General features: G+C 38.6%; 1 protein-coding gene across 6 annotated transcripts in view; it reads left to right on the top strand.

The window, feature by feature from the left end:
- brsk2a (BR serine/threonine kinase 2a) overlaps window positions 1-20348 on the top strand; it is a 348751-nt gene that overhangs the window by 218390 nt on the left and 110013 nt on the right. For all 6 annotated transcript variants that reach the window (XM_067435984.1, XM_067435983.1, XM_067435986.1 and 3 more), the window contains exon 3: window positions 13358-13443. In XM_067435984.1, the coding sequence (XP_067292085.1) occupies window positions 13358-13443 (86 nt within the window). The remainder of the gene's footprint in view (window positions 1-13357; window positions 13444-20348) is intronic.

Raw genomic sequence — 20348 nt, 5'->3', positions numbered from 1 at the left:
TGATTTTGACTAATGTAATATGTGAATGAAATATGCTGAGATGGTGCTGCTTATTATGAAGATAGAGAGTGCGCATGCTCTGTTGTTTTTATGTCACTCAGCTAACATGTCTTCTACATCACTCATAAATCACAAAAAATGAGTAAATAAGGATTTGATGGGACAACATTTTTTTTTGCCGGCCGTCAAATAATTTAAAATGCAGGAGACATGCTCCGAAGCCTCGGCACAGAACGTATCATCACTAACGTAGTATTTTGTACCATAGAAAGTGTATAGATAAACAATACTGGCGATTCCACTTTCTATTTTAATCAGACTATACACTACCTCACCAGAACTCTACAACAAAAGTACTGACGTTATATACTCTATAAACCCCCACGCTTAGTGATTGCATTCACAGGTAACGTAAGCTAAAGACAACAGCAGTGCTTTTCAATCTCCTCGTTCAAGATAACAAATAATAATAATAATAATAATAATAATAATAATAATGATAATGTTATACTTACACCCATGGAGAATGACACACTTCAGCCTGTCTTGCCATATCCTACCGTGGTAGCACTTACCCCTTTTCCACCAAGGCAGTGCTGGTGCTAGTTGGGAGCCAGAGCCTAGTTTCAAATCGGTTCTTTGTGTTTCCACAGCCAAAGTACCAGCTACATGCCAGGAAAAGTGGTTCTTAAGTAGCACCAAAGCATTGCTGGGCTAGAAGTAAGAACCGATTACGTCAGGCGCTGGAGGCGGGGTCAACAAGATGAACACAAACTTGAGATTTTTTAAATAGCAGCTAATGGAGCTAATAGTTGCTGCTCATTTGTAATCGCCGTTTATACAAATTACTGCGAACTGCACGAATGCGTTGGATTCGCTGTGTTCTGATGCCGATGATTTACGATGTCGTAAAGCCATGTGAATCAATAGTAACGCAACGTTCGCCATTGTTGACGGAAGGCTATTTCAAAAATGCATCGGCGCTGTGCAGCCCGATCGCCATATGACGTCAAAGTAACAGCGAGAGCAAACGACTCCTTATGCTTTTAAATTGCTCCCGCGGTATTTAGATATCATATGCGGATCGATCCGCCCAGCGTCGATGCATCTAGAACATGCCTGATGTGTGTTTCCCACTTGTCCTGTTAGCGTTGCTGAAAAAAGATGAGAGGTATACAGTGACGTAAGACCTAGCTCTGCTGTGTCTCTAAGCATGTGGAAAAGCAAACGGTTCTTAAAAGGCTCCTCAGTCGAATCAACTACGAACTGGCACTAGCACTGGCTCTGAACTAGCACCCGGTTGATTCTGGTGGAAAATGGGTAACCTTGTTTTCCAAATAGTCATCTAGTCCCAAATGCTTTGAGCAAACACGCAGTTTCTTGTTTGAATCTACCGGTGTTTTGATATCTATATTCAGAGCAGTCAACCACTGATTCTTTCATTACTTGATTTTCGTTGGTTCTGTGAAAAATGATGGTAGTATGCACCTTCGACTCACTATCACAGCTCTTTACAACACACAGAACCATGGTTATCGCACAGTAAATCCACAACATTATTTGTCGGCTGCAACTCTGTATTATCTGCAACTACACAAATTAGTGCCGGTCGCATAGAATAGGAAGTTACCTGAGGACTACTTTCAGGCGCTGTGTAATATCATCGCGCCGCTGAGCCCATGGTATGACCACAAAGTTCCATCATTACTACGCAGGAATCAGAAAATAGTTCATATCTATATCGGTATAAAAATCAAAACTTTTAATTTTCTGTTGGTCTTTGTACACGATGTAACTACAGAATAGTCAAGTTTTAAATAGGAAAAATATTATCTTTGAAAAAATAAAGTCTTTAGTCATTTTTGAAAGCGATGCTAATGGACTAATACGATTCAATGTTGTATGATACAGAGATCGGCAGAATGGATTTGAAAACAGTAAAACTCATCTGTTTAATAAGGGACTTGGAAAATGAGCCTATCTTCAAAAAAAGTGCAGTGTTCCTTTAAGCAGGCGCCTTTTGTAGTTTGTACAGCAGCAGCATTTCATCTCATTAAGAAATTGTAATTAGGAGACCTTCTTTTTATGTTGTACTCAAAGCGTAGCTTCTACTTATTGCTTGTCATTTCTACTAACAATGTTAACACAGAGTTTAATAAAAATCTACAATGTAATCCACAGAGGGTTCAGAACTGACGCTAACAAAACTGGACAAACTAAGTGACGTAAGGAACTAAATACACATGGTGATGGACTAAATGACGAACAGCTGTTGTAAAGATAGTGTCCATGGAAACTGATGAGTTGCGGGAAAACTCAAACAAAGGAGCATGTGATAGCATGTGATAGCATTCACTATTCCCTTCATTACTCCACTATTATATTCCAGACTACTTATAGTTATTGTGGTACATTGTGGGATTGAATTAGTGCACTCAATAACATTCACTGGTTTCGGACAGCACTACAAATGGCTGTCCCTTCAAATAGTGCCTTATTTAGGGGCGATTTCAGACACAGCCTAAAAAAAGGAAACTAACACATACAACAGATATATAAATTGGCACTAGTGTAGTGATGGGAGATTTTAGGTGGCCTTTTCTGCAGTTTATATAGTTACCCTAGTAGGTGATAAAAAATAAAAATAAAAATAACCAGGAATGAAACAACTGACTGTCTTGAATCATTGAATCGTTCAAAGAACCATTTTGTTCAAAGTAGCCATTTCATTTAGGCATGCAACTGTTGTTTTTGAAGGTTGAAGGTGTTTCTGAGTGTTAACCTTTGGGACTACACTATATTGGCAAAAGTATTGGGGGGACACCCCTCCAAATCATTGAATTCAGATTTTACAATCACTTCCTTGGACACATGCGTATAAAATCAAGCACCTTTGCATGCAAACTACTTCTACAAACATTTTTGAAAAAATGGGCCACTCTCAGGAGCTCAGTTAACTCAAGCGTGGTACCGTGATAGGTTGCCACCTGTGCAATAAGCCCATTCGTGATATTTCTTCACTATTAAATATTCCATGGTCAACTGTTAGTGGTATTATAACAAAGTGGAAGCAATTAGGAAAAACAGGAAACTCAGTTAAACGCCACGTTGAATCACTGAGTGGGGTCAGCACATGCTGAGGTGCACCAACTTCAAGTCACCAACTTCAATAGCTTCAGGTCTCCAAACTTTGTGTGGCCTTCAGATTAGCTTAAGAACGGAGCTTAGAGAGCTTCATGGAATGGGTTTCCATGGCTGAGCAGCTGCATCCATGTAAAGTTTGGTGGAGGGGGGATTATGGTGTGTGGTTGATGTTGTTTTTTTAGGGGTTGGGCTTGGTCCCTTAGTTCCAGTGAAAATAACTGTTAATGTTTCAGCATACTAAGGCATTTTGGACAATTTCATGCTCCCAACCTTTTGGGAAATATTTGGGGATGGCCCCTTCCTGTTCCAACATGACTGCACACCAGTGCACAAAGCAAGCTCCATAAAGTCATGGATGAGTGAGTTTGGTGTGGAGGAATTTGCCTAGTCAGAGTCCTGACCTCAACCCGATAGAACACCTTTGGGATGAATTAGAGCGGAGACTGAGAGCCAGACCTTCTTGTCCAACATCAGTGCCTGACCTCACAAATGCTCTTCTAGAAGAATGGTCACAACTTCCCATAAACACTCCTTAACCTTTTGGAAAGCCTTCCCAGAAGAGTTGAAGCTGTTATAACTGCAAAAGGTGGGCCAACTCTATATTAAACAGTACGGATTAAGAATGGGATGTCATTGAAGTTAATTTGCATGTAGAGGCAGGCGTCCGAAAACTTTTGGCAAAAAAGTGTATTCTGACAAAATAAGTCGAAATATTATGTCTAAAATGTAGGTTAAAGTCAACTTCTTGTTTATTGAACCACATCAATCGACAAAAGGCAAGATATATAGCAGGCGCCGAGCAAATGATCATACATTCTGAGAATGTCCAGATAAAAATGGAGGAAGTTTTTAAAAAACAAAAACTGCCCCAACACTGTAAAAAAATTATTTAGACAAAAAAGTAACCTGGTTGCCTTAATATTTTGAGTTCATTGAAATTAGAATTTTGAGTTAATACAGTGAGCATTTTTTGAGATTCGACAACTTTTATTCAAATATTATTAAAAGATTTTGTAAGCATATTGGGTAATTGTGTGTGTTTTATTTCTGATGATGCAGTGAAACATGCCAAATGATTTATCATTTTTTTTATGTGGTTCAGATACAATTTTTTTTTGAGTTTCTATTTATTAAACAAATTTCCTTCATTGTATCAACTCAGATTTTTAATTTCAATAAACTCAAAATTTTAAGGCAACCAGGTTACTTACTTTTTAAAGTTAAACCAACAAAAAACAACCAAAAATATTTACAGTGTAGAACACTTCCATTGTAAATAGTGGTGCTATGTCATAGAAAACCATAGAACCCCTTAAGAACCACAATGCAACATGCACAAAGCTAGCATTGTGCCGATAGTGCAAGTAATACTCACATTTTCTTTGGAAATTGTAAAAGTTTTGTTACTTTGTTAATGTTGTCACCATTTGTTTACTTGCCCAATGCTACTGTTTGCTTTAGTGCTGTGCAGTTCCAACTTATTTGTTGAATGTCTGAAGTTTTTGCATATACCAAATCTAATTACAATAAAACACATTATTGCGGTATTATACTGAATGTTTGGTGTGATGATGCCTTGTATGATCGTGTTAGGCTGTAGCCAAGATAGCAGTTTACAAACCACTCTAACTGTTTAGCTAATGAAGCCTCCTGTGGAAATTTCAACCAACTGGCTCTAAAACACACTTGGATTGAAACAGCTGTTGGTTTAGCACTCCGCCATGGTTAATTTATCTAAACCATCCTATTTCCAAACCCCCTTTCCATGGGATGTTTTATTACCCTTTTTCAACAGACCATCTGTACCTTGAAATTACACTATGATTGTGCATAATGCATAATATTTAACCTTATTAAAAGAATTGCTGTGTTTTTGCTTTAAAATGTATGAGGCTACCTCAATCCACACTCCTGTCCAAACTCAAAAAGAGATGAAAAAGAAAGCTAGCATAAAAAAACTACAGTAGTATTCAATCATTAGCTCCCTTAGCGCAAGTGGAGATGACCTCCGTGCCCGCTTTCTACAGACCAATAACGATCAGCGAATTCACACAAATGATTCCTGGACGTTTTGAGTTAACAACTCAATAATGAGTGTGAGAGAATCTACAAGACGAATTATTTCCCAGTCAAATAACCAATTTGGATTAGCGTCAGTCTCGCACACTTACTCGACCTTGACTTTGTGCGACGGACTGTCGAAAGAAACTTTCCAGGGTCGTTTCTGAAAACGAGGTTCATGTTGGTCTCGATTACTGCACGGCACTTACATTATCGCTAATTATTGGACTTCGAAACCTGGTGACCCGCAAGAGCTTGGTGAACTCAATGACGTGCAGAGGTGTTCTCACTCAAATCTAATGATCTGCCTTCATTTTAACGATTTGGCTCTGTTGATTGCCTTCTTCTCAACTCACCCCCACAAATCAAAACCCTGCAACCTGAACCCGATTCTCTGCCGGCCCACTTTGACTCATATGGTAGCGTGGAGTCTAGGCCAGACCCGGTGTAATAACTCGCTAATGAAGTTATATGGAAATTGGATGGCTGTATGCACACAGATGTGTGGAGTTAATTATCGCGCCGCTATTCATAGAAGTAGGTGCACAGGTGTCAGCAATCTGATCTTTTGAGGGAATGGGTCAATGTGGTCAGATGGAGCAATGAGAAGTTGGCGAGCGTAGGGTGGACATGATGTTAATGGACGGAGGAGAGAGTCAGGCTCATTTGTAGCAACTCTTCAATCCTCAGGAATTTATCTGAAAATCTAAAAGAGCTACTTCATCGCTCTAAAGGGCTTGCCGCAGATAACATTCAGCTTCAACCTTCAAAATGTATTTACAATGTAATTAGCCTTAATAATTCAACATAATTAAAGGACATCTGGGTTTATGATGAGACTTATTTTCTTACGGCTCTGTTAATTTAAAAAAAGGACATTAAAATTGCATTTCCTACACTCTAAAAAATGCTGGGTCAAAAAAAAACAAGTTGGGTTGAAAATGGACAAACTCAGAAATTGGGTTGTTTAAAGGGGTCCAGTTACTGGGTTCAGACAACCCAATTTCTGGGTTTGTCCATTTTCAACCCAACTTGGGTTGTTTTTAACCCAGCATATTTTAGAGTGTGCATACTAATACTTGAATACACATATTCTGTGAGTAACATGTTTTAATATCTTTTTTTTTTTTTTTTTAAATAGTCAAAAAATCTCAGGGTGAACAATATGGCATTTTGATATGACAATGGGGAAAAAGGCATAATCAAAATTATGAAAATCTTGAAAAGAACACCTAATTTGACATTATCTTTTAATGTTGTTTTAGAAGAACATTTTATTAACTATCTGTTCCATTGCTTATTATTAAAAATAAATCAATAAATAAAACAAATTCCAAGTAAGGAACTACTAAAGTCATGTGGTGCACCCTCAAACAGGAAAAAAAGTATAAATAAATAAAAATAGGAAATTACATCATATATATTAAGTGTGTCAAGGTCAATAAGTCTCTTTTTTGACAAGTTAAGTTTAATTGAAGTTGCAAAATGTCATGTGGTGTAATTTTCCAAAATCTTACAGATATTTATGACCAGATATATCTATATAGATAGATCATGTTTTTGAGTTGCACATTTTTGGAAACTTTCCAGGAGTTTTGGAAATTTTCTGAATCTTTTGGAGTGTTTCTGGAAATGTACAGAAAATGTCCCTTTGCAACCCTATTAATAATTCATGACATTTATAAAAAATATGCATTACCTTGTCATTTAGATTTAGAAAATAAGATTTGTACACTTGCATGTGTAATACAAATCTGATTACTTTTATTCGGGTAGCTTTCATAGGTGGTGTGATCAAAAAATGTTACCAAATTGAGCAAAAATGCCAGCGCACATACTTTGGCATGTGCCTGTTGAGCTACTGCCACTGAGATGAATGGGACTATAATGCTAACGGATAGATTTTTCTATAATAAACACCCTCAGCGTGACTTAATTTGCTTGCATCGAGCAGTCCTCACTAGTACAGATTTCTCCTCCCACTGGCTTTCCTCAACCCCCTGAGAGCAGTTTATGCTCAGCAGAGATCCCGTGGCACATCCTTGTGTTGAATGACATTCCACTCAGCCAAATTCCCTGCTTGGCTCTTCTGACTGGCTTTGGATCAGCCGTTCAATGATTTTTGATGTGGTGCCACGTTTGTCAAGATGGCTTTGTCCGGGATTTCCGTGGTTGTTCCAGCACTCTCTTCAGCCATTGGCCAGATTGTTTATTCCCTGAATTGTCATCACATCTGTATGCCTGATTAAAACAGCAAGTGAAGGACTTGAACTCTTTGTTGAGCAGATGATGTCATGAGTTCATGAAGCCAAATAAATCCAGAATACAGAGGCTAGTTATAGAATGTTGAAATGGAGAGGTTTGCATTGCATATAATTTTTGGTTTTTTGTTTTGCAGAGGCTGTTTACATAATGCAAATAGAGACAGCTATATTGCTATATGCTATATTATACATGCTATATTTACACTATGAGTTGTCACCGGCAACATTTTGAGCAAAAGGCTGAGAAAAACTCAAAAACGACATCCAGGTCAGATTCAGAAAGATGATCTAAACATAGATGGAGTAGATCGAGTCCATCAACACCCCCAAAGCTTTACAGTCAAAGCTTGTCCTGGATCAATATTTCATTAAGTAACATTAGGCAGTTTTAATGTATATGCTGTTTAATGTTGATGATCGCATTCTTTTAAGGGGGGGGGGGGGGGGGGGGTGAAATGCTGTTTCAGGCATACTGAGCTTTTTACACTGTTAAAGACTTGGATTTCCATCCTAAACATAGACAAAAGCCTATTTTGGAGTAATCTGATTGAATGGTGTGTTTAATATTAACATCAAAACTGTTCTTAATGAAAAACAGAACAGTACATTACAATGACAAGCTTGTTTAAATAGGCGCTTTTACATTTATTTTTGAAACTGAATCTTCTGCCGTCAGCTTCTCACTCGTGATAAATGAAATCTGAATCCTGCCGCTGGTCTGAGCTCAGTTCATGACGTCTTTTTGCTAACTGAACGAAATTATGTTTATTTATTAGGCTACTGTAAAATAACCCAAACGATATTGATGCCTGTTTATGATTTCATACAGCTATCTATAACAAAGTCTTGACATCACATCCGGGAGAAGTCAGTAAATTCGAGTTAAATCGCAGGCTTGCTTATCCCGTGCGAATATGCCACGCAAAACTCAGATGTGGAGGAGTCATTTCTAAATCACAGAGGTCCCTAGATAATACTAATCCCGTGCGAATAGTGCTAAAGTTTCAAACACTAAGTTGGACGTTTGATGGAGTATTTCTGTGTCAACAATACTTCTTCTGGTTTCTCACAAGGTTCGGAGAGTTTTTTTTGAGTATGGGTTGGCTTGACGTCGACAGAGCGGAAGGTCCTTGTATGGACCGTACGGGCTCTTCTCCCGGTAGGGTGCGTGCGAGCATGACAGAGTGAGAGACCAAATGCACGACCATAAACACTCTCTCAAGGTGCAGATCCACTCGTCTGTGCAACACTTCTGTCACGCCGCGCTCCACTTTATTCCTATGGGTGACGTCAAGCGACTTTAATGCGTCCGCACAGCATTCCTGGAAGGCAGCGCTGCATTTGAACCGATTTAAACGTAGAAATGACGAGAAGCGTCACAACATCACGCTTCGGTCGTGTCCCAATAGTGGATCTCTACGGTCACTGCTGTCACAGGACTTCCCCAAATCAACAAGAAGTGTGTTTTTGACAGAGCTCCCAGCGATAAAGGTTCACGGTCGTGCTTTAGAAGCAAGCGGTTAGTAAAACTGCTTCAAATGTCTGCTGTTGGCTATCGTCGCGTAAGTAAACATCAGTAAACGGCACGATCGTGTAACTTACAGTCAATTTATCAATGGAGCATGCAATGTATGGTGTGTGTTTAAATACATTTGTTTAGCTGACCAATATGTCAGATTGTTTATTGTAAAACCACCCAAACATAAACCTAGGCTAGGGGACGTTCTCACAAAGCGTGCTTCTTCATTCAAATGCGCTAACATTACTCCATTATTTTTTTATACACTATCTGACGTGCAAAACTGTTTTGCTTGCTACTGCTAAGGTTTAGTCACATACAATAGTCCATAAACCAAATAATGTCATCATATACCATGAATAAACAAACGCAAATGTTGACAAGCCACTAAATACAGTACATACGACAGAGATGGACGTCCTGCTGCTGCTTTTCTCCTGTTCAATTTATTTCATCCTCTGGATCTGATTCTGGATCATATCTGTATTAGTTGAATCTGATTGATAGCCATGGTTTATTAGAGTAACGTTTTCTTTTCCACGCATGACGATGTCATCTTTCAGAAGCTCTCGTGCAGTTGCTCTGCGCTCGTCATTCTTTAGGTCCGCCCACACGATACGCCTCGCCATTCTTTAGCTCCGCCCACACGATACGCCTCGTCATTCTTTAGCCCCGCCCACACGATACGCCTCGTCATTCTTTAGGTCCGCCCACACGATACGCCTCGTCATTCTTTAGGTCCGCCCACACGATACGCCTCGTCATTCTTTAGCTCCGCCCACACGATACGCCTCGTCATTCTTTAGCCCCGCCCACACGATACGCCTCGTCATTCTTTAGCTCCGCCCACACGATACGCCTCGTCATTCTTTAGCCCCGCCCACACGGTACGCCACCAGGCGCTCAGTTTTTTCTGGAAAGACTCGGTACAGCCTATCTTTCTTTTATAAATATAATAAAACTAAAGACTTTTCAGAGATATGAAGGATGCAATACTACTCTATAGGTACTCAAGATTGACATGAGATTGACTGAAACTTTCAGAAGATGCGTCATATTGCTACCGTATAACAGTGAAAACATGTAAATTTCCATCAATGGCAGGGAAAGAGTTGAAAAGTGGAAATAAAGTGCCTATTGATTATTACATTTTGGGAATAAAGTGTTTAATGGTTATGTATGTAAGGGAGCTGGTTTAGGGAGCAAAGTACTAGGCAGCAAAGTAAAGCATACATACATATACATACATTAATTATAATTATACACAGTAAACACAAATATATTATGTAAACAGAGACTTTTATTTTGGATGTGATTGTAATTGATTGTTTGACAGAACTTCTATTTACACAAAAAAAAATCCTATTTTCACTTAGTGCCACTGCCACACTTTATTCCCACTATTAAATACTCGTTGTGCACTTCATATCATTTTTTTAATATTTACTTCAATTTAATTTAAAATAAAGACCTCTCTGAGCTGATATACGATTGGGAAAAGAGAGGACAATGACTTCGGAAACTAACACCACCCACGTCATTCTCCACGACACTGCTGTTGTTAGCAGAGACATTTCTTTTGTAATTTTGTCTGGCTCAGTCAGATAGTGGTGGGCAGAGTTCATGTAAATAGCCTCTGCCAACAAGATGGGCTATTTGCACTATTATTTTTTATGCTACATATAGCAAGGCCGAATGTGTTTCCATGGCTTCCACACTTTGTCAGCATATGACAGTATTATAGAATTATTACTGGCACAACCTGGAGCAACCTGGGTTTAAGTGCTTTTCTGAATGGGACAGAGGTGAATGTTCTTCTTGTGGGGAACAAACCAGCTGTGGGCTGAAGAATATATAAGATATATTTTTCAGTCTTTACTTTATAAGAATATATATCACAATATAAAAACAGCACATTATTTGTGATGTGGTGTAATCGAAATGTGGTGGGATTTTTTTTATTACATTCAGAAAAAATATATATTTATAAAACTATATATTTCAAATTTTGTATATGTATTTTTCTCCTTGACTCTGTATTTTGTTTTGAGAATGAAAACAAAAAATGCCTTTTCTTTGTAATTCATTGGCTCTGCTTTGAAAAGTCAATGGCAAATGGTGTCAAGCTACAGAGTTGCAGTTTGACTCCATAGATTTCAAAGCATTAGAGACCATTAGAGCCACTTGAGTTGTCTTTACTGTAGTATAGTGTGTTTGAGTGAGCGCAAACAGAGGCTTTGAGAACCGTGATGAAAGTCCTGCTGTGGAACGTTAGGGTTCAGGAAATATTGTCTGCGTCCCCATCCTCTGCTATGATCTGCAGTGGCAGGTGTGCATGCTAGGAATATTCCAGAAGACAGTGATGTAAATCAAAGACGATTGTCTTGCTTACAACTGGCACAATCTTAGGTTTGGGCTCTGATTTATAAGCGCAATTTTGTCCAAAATGCTTGCGATTTTAAGATTTCATTTGGTTCCCTGTCAGATCTTTCACATAGACTAGCTTTCTAAGTCCTCTTAAGATTGATTCAATGAGAAACTATATTTGTTTTGTGCATGGGAATCAAATTAAAGAAGCATCTGCTCAATAGACTGACAAGTATGCTTAGCTTTCAAACTTGTGCTGTGCACTATCCCTGAAGAATTCTGCAAAGATGTGCTCTTCCTGACACGGGGCTCGGAACTCTGAAGTTTTTATTTTTATTTTCTGCTGATCTGTGATAATTTTTCATTTTACATTTATAAAAAACTCTGAGTTCAGCAGCCTGATGGAGGATACATTTCGATTTGACTGCTCCCAAATATTGCTGTATCAGTTCAAACACAAAGTAGTGAATCAGAAACGTACAGCGCAACTAGTTTAGTCCCATTCATAAGTGAATGAGACTTATGAGCTGTTTTTTGTAGTGAATCAAAAACATACAACACAACCAGTACAGTCTGATTTTCAAACTAATGAGTATAAGTCTTTTCTTTTAAGTGAATTATTGTATGTTTACATGAGAATGCTGTAAAAGCAGAAACATTTTTCTTTCGCAGTTTGAACATTTTTGCATACAGACGACAACGTTGTCAAAACAATCGCCATTCAAGGGCGATCCGCAAAAAAATTACTAAAAACGCTGTATTATGCTGCCAGGCCAGTAGATGGCGATGTCACTTTGTTTTGGTTGTAAAGTACTTGCACATGCCTAAAGACTGAACATGTAATACATATGCACATACGCGACTTTGTGTTTTCAAGTCCTTAAAATGGCATTGTTGTTTAAATAATGGCCAAAACACATTAAAAGTTTTCTGGTTTTAGTAAAAAAACAAAAAGCCCCCTTAGAAACATACAACTAACTGTGAGACTTAAATCAGTTTAGCTACAGACTAATGTATGTGTATGTGTATTGATGTACAAAATGTGTAGTTAAATTATGAATTCACCCATTATGAATTTTGTTGGTAGTAATTTTATAAAATAATAAATGTTTGAATGAAACGCTACCACACTTTTTGTTAGTTTAGGATTGTTGTTTACTATTATAATATTATAATATTGTTTACTATTAATAGTAAAAGTTATAACTACCCCTTCGATGACGCAAATATCGTCAAATTGCATCATCGGAGGAATTTTTGGCCAGAGGCTAAAGACTACAGCCAGTAGAGGGCGCTATTTCTACTTGTCTTCAACACGCTCATGGGCGGTGGGATCTCACTCACAGCACTCAGCTCGCAGCTGTATTCATGTAAACAAAGCTATGCTGAGCAAAGTGAGTGTTTCAACTTTTCAAATTAATTCCTATGAAAGTAAAGCTTCCAAAGGCATGAACTGAAAACGCGCCAGTCTGAACGCGCGCTGTGAATGTATGCTGCGAGTGCGGTCGCCCTTACCTCAGGTCTCATCACAGGTTACAAATGCAACAAAGATTACTAAAGTCAACAGATTTGACCAATTTACCAATTTCTGTGTAAAAATAAAATAAAATCTTTAAAGTCATTTGAACCACTCTGTAATTTGGCTCCAAATCTACGAAAACCATGAATTACTCTTTAAAAATACATTAATGACATTTAATATTGTGGCTTCCTTCTTCATTTATCAATTAGTTTTTTGTTTGTTTGTTTTTTAAAAACATTTTTAGCTGGGGACCTCTGATTGAGTTGGCAAATATTCACAAAATAGTTTGTTTAGGTGCTTTATCAGAAATCTCTTACTGTATCTGTAAGGTCAATTATTGGATTACAAAACCTCTAAAAAGACGTTTTTCTAATAAAAACCGAAAGGTGTAATACATTAAAATGCACATTATTCTGATTATTATTTTGTTGTTGTTTAATGTAAGCTCAATATGTTTCTTGTCTCTTTATTTCTCCACAGGTGGAGCGAGAGATCGCCATCTTGAAGCTAATAGAACACCCACATGTATTAAAGTTGCACGACGTCTACGAAAATAAGAAATATTTGTAAGTATTTGATGAAAGTGAAATATTATTGAGAGATGAAATTCTACTTAATATAGATTAAATCTGAATAGGATTGCAAACCCAAAATGTGAGAATGTTTACCGAAAAACAAATAAAGTCAAGGTTGGTGTGCATAGCCTGAAAGTTTGGCAGAAATGCATGTGTAAATGTGTTTGATCTTATAAGGTTTTAGAAGAGAGGGATTCTGGTGCTAAAACACTCTTAATGATGAAAGTGTGAAGCAGCCTGTTAGTCACAGCAGTTTGAGAGCTGCTAATGGGGCCACGACTCATCCTTCATGTAAACACCATGATAATTCACTTAGCATTTTTTGGCATCAACAAATCTTTATAAAAAAATGATTTCTGTTTACCTCATCACTCACTTGTTTATATTTTCTCCTGTTTAGAAGAAATGTATGGGTTTAATGTTTTAGATCTTTTGGTGTCGACATTTTTACCATTCTTCCTATGCATTATGACCACCTGCCTAATATGCTGTTGGTCCACTGCATGCTGCCAAAACAGCGCCGACCTGCCGAAGCATGGACTATACGAGACCCCTAAAGTTGTGCTGTGGTATCTGGCACCAATGCATTAGTAGCAGATCCTTCAAGTCCTATAGGCTGTGAGGTGGTGCCACTTGTTGGTCCAGCACATCCTACAGATGCTCAAATTGATTGAGTTCTGGGGAATTTGGAGGCCAAGCAAACACATTGAAATCTTCATGATGTTTCTCAAACCATTCCTGATCAATGTCTAGTGGCAGGGTACATTATCCTGCTGAAAGAGTCACTTCCACCAGAGAACACCATTGTCATGAAAGGGTGTACCTGGTCTGCAATAATGTTAGGAAGGTGACACGTGTCAAATTTATTTTCACATGGATGGCCGGACTCAGGGTTTCCCAGCAAAACATTGCCCTGAGAGTCACACTCCCTCCACTGGCTTGTCGTTGTCCCACAGATCCTGTGAAAAAAGAAAATAGGACTCATTGGGCCAGATGACCTTCTTCCATTGCTCCAAGGACCAACTTTGACGCTTGTATGCCCATTGTAGGCACTTAACGCTGGGCAGGGATCATCCTAGGCCCTTTGATTGGTCTGTGGCTACAGGCTCTGTGTTGTGACATTCCTCCAATAACCATCATTAAAATGTGTTTGACTTGTGACACAGTAGACCTTCTGTTGACTTGGACCATACGGGATAGCCTTCCTTGTCCTCGTGCACCAATGAACCTTGGGCGCCCAACACCAAGTTTTATGGTTTGTCCCTCCTCCGACCACTGTTGGTAAATTCTCACACTGCCGACCGGGATCAACCCACAAGCCAAATGTCGTTCCACACCCGTAAGACCTCCGTTCATCTTCGGAGTTAGACAGTTGCGAACTTTAGGGTGAGTCATTAATGACAATTTTCATTTTTGGTTGAACTAACCCTTTAACCATTTGGCCTTTGTTAAATTCACACAGATCTTTATTCCTGCCCATTTGTGGCCTTGTTAGGAGATGGTCAATGATATTCACTTTTCTTTTGACTGGTTACTTGTCACAATGTTTTGCCTCATCAGTGTATCATGAATATGATAATCTACACCATGGGTCAGCAACATTTTCATGAAGTGCCATTTATAAGTTTCCTAGTTAATCACTGCATCCCTCAGAAACATGATTGTTTAATTAGTAGCTTAGAAATAGTGCAGAACCTCAAATTTTCTTTTAAATTCATCAAAATCCTACAAGTTTGTTTCCACATTTACATTAGACTTTCAATAACATATTTCCAATGTGACTCTGCTTAACCCCACTTCACGTCATTGTTTTCTAATAGGATTCCATGTGCTTTTTTTAATATCTCTGAAATCTACAAGGCCTTGTTTACCACTGTGTGGTATCCCCTCTTCTTTTTATAACATTCTGCAAATGTCTGGGGACTGAGGAGACGAGTTGTTCAAGTTTAGGAATATGAATGTTGTCCCATACAGTCTCATACAGGCTTCTAGTTGCTCAACTGTCTTAGGTCTTTTTTGTCGCATCTTCCTCTTGATGATGCGCCAAATGTTTTCTATGGGTGAAAGATCTGGGCTGCATCCCTTTCAGTACCAGGATCCTCCTTCTATGCAGCCATGATGTTGTAATTGATTCAGTATGTGGTCTGGCATTGTCATGTTGGAAAATGCAAGGTCTTCCCTGAAAGAGACGACATCTTGATTGGAACATAAGATGTTCTAGAACTTGGATATACCTTTCAGCATTGATGGTGCCTTTCCTAAGGTGTAAACTGCCCATGTCACACCCACTCATGCACAAATACCATCAAGAGATGCGGGCTTCTGAACTGAGCGCTGATACCAACTTATGTTGGTTGATATGGCGTCCCAGTTTTCCAAAAAAGACCTTCAAATTTGGATTAGTCTGACCCCAGAACCGTTTTCCACTTTGCCACAATCCATTTTAAATGAGCCTTGGCCCAGAGAAAAACACCTGTGCTTCTGGATCTTGTTTAGATATGCCTTCTTTTTTGACCTATAGTCAAAAGCTGGATGTCGCGGTGGATTGTGTTCATCGCTTTCTGGAAGCATTTCTGAGCCCATGTTGGGATTTCCAATACAGTAGCATTCCTGTATGTGATGCAGTGACGTTTAAGGGCCCAGAGATCATGGGCATCCAGTATAGTTTTCCAGCCTTGACCCTTACACACAGAGATTGTTCCAGATTCCCTGAATCTTTGGTTGCTATTATGCACTGTAGATGATGATAACTAAACTCTTTGAATTTTTTCTCTGAGAAACTCCTTTCTAATATTGCTCCCTCTATTTTTCGCCGTAGCAGCGAATTGCCACTCTGAGAGGCTCTTTTTATACCCAATCATGTTGCCAATTGACCTAAGTAGTTGCAAATTGGTCCTCCAGCTGGTCCTTATATGTACATTTAACTTTTCCAGCCTCTTATTGCAAACTGTCCCAACTTTTTTTTGGAATGTGTAGCTCTCATGAAATCCAACATGAGCCACTATTTGTCATGACATTTCAAAATGTCTCACTTTCAGCATTTGATATGTTATCTATATTCTATCGTGAATAAAATGAGATTGGTAAATTTGTGCATTCCTTTTTTATTCAAAAGTCCCTACTTTTTTTGGAATCGGGTTTGTAGCATTAACTTTTTATTTTATTCTATCGAAGGTAAGTGCAACAACAAAAAAAAAAAAATGTTACACTTTTGGCAACTCGTAATGTGCTTCAGTTGCACTAATGGTTTTATCTGAGCTGGACAATTTAGTTGACTTGTGTGGTTTAATTCTCACACTTTAATAGTGGTTATTGCTCCTAATAAAACATAAAAATGTGATCTGTTTGCAGGTGCAAGTTACTTTATCGAAATGAAATGTGTTCAGCTCTCTAACTTTTGCTCAAATTCCAGCAATTCTAGTGATTAGCGATTATTATTCTATGCTATAAATCACAGTGTCATGGTATTATCCATCTTGTTTTAGTACCACTGCCAGGTTATGCCAGTAGGTGACGATAAGTGATGAATCTTTTTATTATTAAACTGATTCATTCAGAGATGAAACACTCTTGGATATGCTGAATTTATTTGTTGAGACTTTGTTTCAACCTATTTTGGCTAATGGAGAAAATAGGTCAAAATAAACGGCACTATACTCTGTCTAAAATTTAAGTTTCTCATCTTTCAGTGCTTGTGCATTGAGCTGTTATCTCACTTTTGCTATTGTAATGTTGGTCGAGCATTAGAAAATGCAATGACAGTGAAGGGAACAGAACGCAATTTTAATGGCTTGACTGTTCGTTAACTGGGTAAAAAAATAAAAATAAAGAGTTGAGTGGAGGTTAAAATAAACAACTATGACACCAAGCTGCCGGCATCTACCACAGATTTATACCACTCTCTTGGCTTGGAAGAGAAACTCACACATTCACAAATGTTGTTTAATTATGAATTGTTTATGCCACTAGACTCGCTTTTTTGACTGTAGTGTGAGTGTATTTGAAGACCATTTCTCCACAGAAACTTAATGCACTGTGTTCAGGCTCTCTATTCCTCCAAACTTTTCTTGACAATCTTTCAAAAACAGCCTAATTTCAAACCATAACAGCATGTTATCGTCAAGGAGACTTAACAAAACTAAAACCCACTAAAAGTTTTATCGTGTTTACTTTCTTGGCATCCCTTTTATCTTAAATCTCACCTTGCATTGTGCGCTCTTCGATCAAACACTTGGACACTGTAGAACGGAAGCTCTCAGCCACGTATTTCTCTGCCTCGTACAACCTCCTACCAAAGCTTGTTTAAATGAATATCCCCATTCTTGGAGATGAAATTGTCTATTCTCTTTGAGACTTCAACACGGTTCTTTGATAAGCATCTTAAGAAAAATGTTAGTTTTTTTAATGAGGATTCATTTTATTAAATCTAAATCCATGCCTGTTGCTTTGATGTTATCGACTTTATATGCTAGTGTTTTCTTAAATGTTTACAAATTTCATAATGGACCTAAAATATGGATGACTCATCTTGCACACACCATGTTGTAATTATGTTGTAAAGCAACCTGGGGTGTTCTGTTAAGTATTTTCTCCTTAAAAACTGCAGTGCACCAAAGATGTGGCTTCAAACCCCCTGTTTCCTACCATCACAAACATGTAAATCCTGGCAACATGTGGGGCCAGGGTTTTTCTCCTCTGACTTTCTATGATTAGTCTTTTAGCAGCTGTCTGTCTCTGAGAATACTTTACAAACGGGAACATGTTTTATATAAAATTAGCGATACATTATTAGCTATTTGAGAATGTAGTCAAGCCAAAGGCTAATCGTATCAATTACGTTACGTATCTGACATTGTAGAGAGCAGTATATAAAATGCATTACCATTCTAATTAGGACTGTCAGCGTTAACGCATTAACAGGTTAACACATGCAATTAATTCAAAACCCTTAACGCATTAAAATACGTTGCATCACGCAGTTAGATGATCTTGGGAGTCAGGAGTTTATCACACTGAGCATCTACAATAAGCACGTGTGGTTGTCAGAAATATCTGTTCTAACCCTTTAACCCGAGTTTGCTTCTCTGTTTGCGATCAGATCATTTCCTGCTAAACTCCGGGAAAGTTTTTAGTCCAATTATCCAGTAAGCGAATGCATTCAAACAATCAGTCCAAAAACAGCGGCAGGCTTATTAGATTAGATATGGCAGAGAGAACAGTGACTCGCAGCCAGTTTTCAGTGAATTATTTATTCCAGTGTTTAGGTTTATAGCATTAGCTCTGTCATATTCTGTGATGAGCCCTCATGCATCACGCGGTGTGAAATACAGACAGAACGGAATGTCAAAACATCCCACTGCTGTGTGGCCAGATGATATGCAGTAGGGCTAGGAAAATAAACTATGCATCGGGAAGATATGATTCTTGATCGATTCAGAGATCTTTCAAATGCATTGCGATTCTCTATTGAATCGATTCTGAACTTAGCTTTTAACACCAGATGGCACTGCATGCTTTAGAAACTGTCATATTAACTCTGATTTCTTCCAATTCCTTACACACACCACTCAAACCTTTTGTAAAATAATCATTCATAAAGTTCAAAAAGGTTGACTTGCATCATAAATGCATTCTGATGTGCAAGTAATTCTCGGACTCTTCTCGGATTCTCGGACTCTTCTCGGATTCTCAGACTCTTCTCGGATTCTCAGACTCTTCTCGGATTCTCAGACTCTTCTCGGATTCTCAGATTCTCAGACTCTTCTCGGATTCTCAGATTCTCAGACTCTTCTCGGATTCTCAGATTCTCAGATTCTCAGACTCTTCTCAGATTCTTCTCAGATTCTCAGACTCTTCTCGGATTCTCAGATTCTCAGATTCTCAGACTCTTCTCGGATTCTCAGATTCTTCTCGGATTCTCAGATTCTCACTCTTCTCTGACTCAGACTCTTCTCGGATTCTCAGACTCTTCTCGGATTCTCAGATTCTCACTCTTCTCAGACTCTCATACTCTTCTTGGATTCTCAGACTCTTCTCAGATTCTCAGACTCTTCTCGGATTCTCAGACTCTTCTCAGATTCTCAGACTCTTCTCAGATTCTCAGACTCTTCTCAGATTCTCAGACTCTTCTTGGATTCTCAGACTCTTCTCAGATTCTCAGATTCTCAGACTCTTCTCGGATTCTCAGACTCTTCTCAGATTCTCAGACTCTTCTCTGATTCTCAGACTCTTCTCTGATTCTCAGATTCTCAGACTCTTCTCGGATTCTCAGACTCTTCTCAGATTCTCAGACTCTTCTCAGATTCTCAGACTCTTCTTGGATTCTCAGACTCTTCTCAGATTCTCAGATTCTCAGACTCTTCTCGGATTCTCAGACTCTTCTCAGATTCTCAGACTCTTCTCTGATTCTCAGATTCTCAGACTCTTCTCTGATTCTCAGATTCTCAGACTCTTCTCAGATTCTCAGACTCTTCTCTGATTCTCAGATTCTCAGACTCTTCTCAGATTCTCAGACTCTTCTCAGATTCTCAGACTCTTCTCTGATTCTCAGACTCTTCTCTGATTCTCACACTTTTCTCAGATTCTCAGATTCTTCTCAGATTCTCAGATTCTCAGACTCTTCTCTGATTCTCAGACTCTTCTCGGATTCTCAGACTCGTCTCGGATTCTCAGACTCGTCTCGGATTCTCAGACTCTTCTCGGATTCTCAGACTCTTCTCAGATTCTCAGACTCTTCTTCGTGAGCATTTGAGCAGGTGGTTAAAAACAAACCATCTACTGTTAAAAATAAAGCCCAGAATTGTTTAGAGAGAGAATCTTGCGCTATGTGAAAATGATAACTGCGTTAGGCTGAAACTAGAAAAAAAAAACACTTGTGTCGTGCCAGGTGCCGCATT

The sequence above is a fragment of the Pseudorasbora parva genome, chromosome 25 (genome assembly GCF_024679245.1).
Source record: "Pseudorasbora parva isolate DD20220531a chromosome 25, ASM2467924v1, whole genome shotgun sequence".
Lineage (NCBI taxonomy): Eukaryota > Metazoa > Chordata > Actinopteri > Cypriniformes > Gobionidae > Pseudorasbora > Pseudorasbora parva.
Note: the sequence above shows the minus strand (reverse complement) of the source record. Positions and strands in the feature narration are given on the sequence as shown.